This window comes from Sorex araneus, chromosome 6 (assembly GCF_027595985.1).
Source record: "Sorex araneus isolate mSorAra2 chromosome 6, mSorAra2.pri, whole genome shotgun sequence".
Lineage (NCBI taxonomy): Eukaryota > Metazoa > Chordata > Mammalia > Eulipotyphla > Soricidae > Sorex > Sorex araneus.
Genome location: NC_073307.1, coordinates 112899317 through 112904263, shown reverse-complemented (window position 1 = coordinate 112904263; position 4947 = coordinate 112899317). Strand labels below are relative to the sequence as shown.

The 4947-nt window shown below is 48.3% G+C and overlaps 1 protein-coding gene across 1 annotated transcript in view; it reads left to right on the top strand.

The window, feature by feature from the left end:
* GALNT18 (polypeptide N-acetylgalactosaminyltransferase 18) overlaps window positions 1–3039 on the top strand; it is a 383589-nt gene extending 380550 nt beyond the window's left edge. Inside the window, exon 11 of the mRNA XM_004613599.2 lies at window positions 2580–3039. Within this exon, the coding sequence (XP_004613656.2) occupies window positions 2580–2726 (147 nt within the window). The 3' untranslated portion in view covers window positions 2727–3039. The remainder of the gene's footprint in view (window positions 1–2579) is intronic.
* The last annotated feature ends 1908 nt before the right edge of the window (window positions 3040–4947 follow it).

Here is a 4947-nt window from a genome sequence, read left to right as displayed (position 1 = left end):
CCACACCGGTGCCTGGGTACGCTGAGATGGAAGAACCACAGGAAGAGGAGGATTTCAGAGGGCATTTCTGAGGGGAAATGAGATACACAGTCTAGGTCGAAGCCAGCAGGCCCCGGCATGCCCAACACCTGGGGATCTCACTAAAATCTAAAATTGGGGCCTGGGGGACTGGAGCAATAGCACAGCAGATAGAGCATTTGCCTTGCACACGACCAACCCGGGCTCAATTCCCAGCATCCCATAGGGTTCCCCGAGCACCGCCAGGAGTAATTTCTGAGTGCATGAGCCAGGAGTAACCCCTGAGCATCGCCGGGTGTGACCCCCAAAAGAAAAACAAAAATAAAATTGAGAACTGGAAGACTATTTTGAAGAGCAAAACATATCTCAATAAAGGACCGATCTTTCTTTTTTTTTCCTTTATTTTTTAATAAGTGAGTCACCATGAGGGTACAGTTACAAATTTACCCAACTCCGTGCTTGTGTTTCCCTCATACAATGTTCAAGAACCCATCCCTCCACCAGTGTCCATTCTCCACCACCAATGAACCCAGTATCCCTCCCACCCTTCAGTCCCATCCCCCGCCCCCCACCCCGCCTCTATGGCAGGGTATTCCATTTTTTTCTCTCTCCTTTTGGGTGTTGTGGTTTGTGATAGAGGTATTGAGTAGCCATCGTGTTCAGTCTCTAGTCTACTTTCAGCACATTTCTCTCTTCTCACTCGGGGTCCCCAACCACATTTTACCTAGTGTTCCCTTCTCTATCCAGACTGCCTTTCCCCCAGCATGTGAGGCCAGCTTCCAAGCCATGGAGCCAACCTCCTTGTATGATATACTGCTATTCTTGGGTGTTAGTCTCCTACTCTGTTATTTTATATTCCACAGATGAGTGCAATCTTTCTATGTCTGTCCCTCTCTTTCTGACTCATTTCACTTAGCATGATACTTTCCATGTTGATCCACTTATATGCAGAGTTCATGACTTCATCTTTTCTAACAGCTGCATAGTATTCCATTGTATAGATGTACCAAAGTTTCTTTAACCAGTCATCTGTTCTTGGGCACTCGGGTTTTTTCCAGATTCTAGCTATTGTAAACAGTGCTGCGATGAACATATAAGTGCAGATGTCATTTTGACTATACCTTTTTGTTTCTCCAGGATATATTCCCAGAAGTGGTATTGCTGGATCAAATGGAAGCTCAATTACTAATTTTTTGAGAAGCGTCCATATTGTTTTCCCAAAGGGCTGAACCAGTCGGCATTCCCACCAGCAATGTAGAAGGGTCCCTTTCTCCCCACATCCTCTCCAACAGCGGTTGCTTTTGTTCTTTTGGATGTGTGCCAGTCTCTGTGGTGTGAGGTGGTATCTCATAGTTGTTTTGATCTGCATCTCCCTGATGATTAGTGATGCAGAGCATTTTTTCATGTGCCTTTTGGCCATTTGTATCTCTCCCTAAGAAAAGTTTCTATTCATTTCTTCACCCCATTTTCTGATGGGTTGGATGTTTTCTTCTTGTAGAGTTCAGCCAGTGCTTCATATACCCTTGATATCAACCCCTTATCGGATGGGTATTGGTGAATATCTTTTCCCATTCTGTAGATTGTCTTTGTATTCTGGTCACTGTTTTTTTTTTTTTTTTTTTGCAGTGCAGAAGCTTCTTAGTTTAATATAGTCACATTTGTTTATCTCTGCTTCCACTTGGTTGGTCAGTTGCATGTCATCCTTGAAGATACCTGTAGCTTCAATATCATGGAGGGTTTTGCCGACCTTGTCTTCGATGTACCTTATGGATTGTGGTCTGATGTGGAGATCTTTAATCCATTTTGATCTGATTTTTATGCATGGTGTCAGGTCGAGGTCTAAGCCCATTCTTTTGCATGTGGTTGTCCAGTTATGCCAGCACCATTTGTTAAAGAGACTTTCCTTGTTCCATTTCACATTTCTTGTTCAGATGATCATACATTTGAGGTTGTGTGTAGGGATATTCCACCCTGTTCCACTGGTCTGCAGGTCTGCCTTTGTTCCAATACCATGCTGTTTTAATTGTTACCACTTTGTAGTAAAGTTTAAAGGATCAATCTTTCTTTAAAAAAAAAAAAGACGCTGAGGCCTAAACAGTATACATCAATGGAACATTAGTAGCATAGGCAGCTTGAGGAGACTATGCATGTCCGGAGTTAAGGGAGTCTTATGGTTTCATCAATACCATCCAAGAATCTGGGTTCTGTTGAGATCAGCACTTACAGTTCCAGAGGCCCAGTGGGTCATGGACCCTAAAAAGCAGGTCACTGATATTCCAGTGATGCTGAAACGCAGGGCCCAAAAGAGGTGAAACGAGGCTCACAGAGCAGGGGTCCCAGACTATCAGGGGAATAGGAGTTGCTGGAACAAATCACGCAGAAGCAAGGAACTAGCCCTGGGGTCAGTCTTCCGAAGGAGGCTTACACATCAGAGGCAGGAGCTGGCCCAGCCCCTCCACCCTTCCCCTGGACACCCCAGCCAGCTGCTAGGTCCAAGGCTCCCCCTCTGTTCCCATGAGCCCTCTCCTCCTGCTGACCCAGCTCTTTGCCCTCACCTCTAGGGAGGCCCCATCCAGAACCTCAAGTCTAAGCGCTGTCTGGAGCTGCAGGAGAACAGCGACGCAGAGTTCGGCTTCCAGCTGGTGCTGCAGAAGTGCTCAGGCCAGCACTGGGGCCTCACCAACGTACTGAGGGGCGTGGCCTCCTGACCGGGACCTGGACCCGCGGGGAACTCCACCTGCCCGCCCCTCACCCCCCCTTCCCCTCGCCACCCATTTGCTACTGTGTAGCACCCGCTGCCACCTTGCCTGCTGTCTGTATGGGGTTGTTGGGCGTCTGGGGAACCAGGTGAGTGGGTCCCCCTAAACAGAGCTTTTTATTTCCTATTGAATTTTCATGGAGTTTATAGAGAGATGCTGATTGGTGGGTGAGGGGCTCCTATCGTAAACTATTTTGCAACTGTAAATAGGGTCACATGGAAAATATTTATAACGGACAATAAAATACTGTTGATTAAGAAGAGGGATTTGGTGGTCCTTTGGGGCAGAGTCTGACTGCTCTGAACCTGGAGTTTTGGGAGACACAATCCTGTGCTAAGGAAGGAGGCCTTAAATAACTACCATCCATGGGCATCATTGCAGCTGTCAGCTCTCTCCGTTTTGGGGGGGGGGGGGGCGGGGGAGCGTGGGAGCAGGATGAAGGCCCTCAGGGACAGCCTCCAAGAAAAAGGTTCTCTCTCCCTCTCCACTGGAGCAGCCCTCGGCACTGCTGGAGAATTCCAGGCTGTTCACTGGGCACTGGAGTGCCCCCTGCTGGCCCTCAAGCTTTGGTGGCTCTGCCTTCTCAGTCACCAGCTCACCCGCAGAGATGTGAGAACTCTACCCCCCCACCCGCCCACCCCCCAGGCAGGCACGCTGAGCGCAAATGGCCCATCCAGCAGCAAAGACAAGTTGGCTCCTGTCAAAGATGTGTAGGCTCCTTCAGTGAATCAGACAATAACCAGGTTCCACTATTGCAGGAAATACTGGAGTGGGGTGGGGGGGGGCGTCGTGCAGGGACCCTGGAGAAGTGAAAACGCTTCTCTCCCTTAGTGGAAGCCTCGGGCACTGCTTGCCTTCTGCTTGTCTGCTTCTGGCTCCAAATTGTTCTTTAGTTTTGGGAGGCGCACCTGGCGGTGCTGGAGGATTGCTCCTGGCTCTGTGCTAGGGGTTGTTCCTAGCAGTGCTCAGGCACCTTGTGATTGCAGAGCTAGGGATTGAACCCAGGCCTCCTGCATGCAGAGCACTGAGCCATCTCTCCAGACCTAAGTTTTTCATATTTTTTTGGGGGGGCGGGGGGAGGTGCCACACCCAGCTGTGCCTGGTTTACTCCTGACTCTGTGCTCAGGAGCCACACCAAATAGTGCAAGGGATACCAATATCATATGGAACAGGTGCCAGGGATGGAACCCGGGTTAGCTACATGTCATGCAAGTGCCTTACCCATTGTACTATTTCTCCATCCCTCCAAATTTATAATTTTTTCGTTTTCGTTTTGGGGGCACACCCAAATGTGTGCTCATATGCTCAGAGGTTACTCTTGGCTTTGCACTTAGGAATTACTCCTGGCAGTGCTTGGGGGGACCATTGCTGGAGATTGAACCTGGGTGAGCCATGTGCAAACCAAGCACCTTAACAGCTGTACTATTTTTTTGGCCCCCAGTTTTTAATGTTCCTTGAGAGACACATCACTTTAGGTTAGGGCCCACCCTAATGACCTCAATTTAACTTGCTTTTCTCTGTAAAAGGCTATAACCAAAACAGAACACATCCTGCGTTCTGGAGGTAGAACCTTATCATACAAAAATACCTAGGGGCCACAGTTCAACTCATAATATATGCCTCACTAACTTTTGATTCTGGTTTTGGGAGTTATGGCTCTCTAGGTTGAGCTCCCTCTGTGGTCAACCTAGAGAGATGGGTGACCCCCAAAGAGAATGGTCTTTCCTAGAGACCCAGTCCTCCTTCCAGTGGTTTCTAGCTGAATGTTTTCTTTCCTGGTCCAAAGTGACCTTTGGGGACTCGTACCTTACATGTATTAGAAGCCCCATTCACTGCCCTTCCATCACCATGCCAACCCTAAGCAATAATGAGCAACACACTGTAGGATTGAGGCTGTTCATCCTTTCAAGGTCTCTGAAACGTGTACCCTTGCCCTACAGCCCCAGAAGCTGCCCTTTGAAGCAGCAATTTACAGTTGAAAATTGTATAGATATGGAGAAACCACTGCACCCCTGGGACTCCTGCTTGGGGTATCCTGCTTGGACTCCTTTGTATACTAAGCATCCCACCTAGCATAGATTTATCCTGGAGGAGCTGTCAGTGACTCCTCAGGTCAATGTCATAATTCTACAAGTGTTCCTGGAGTTAAACTTAAACCATTGAGGGGGAC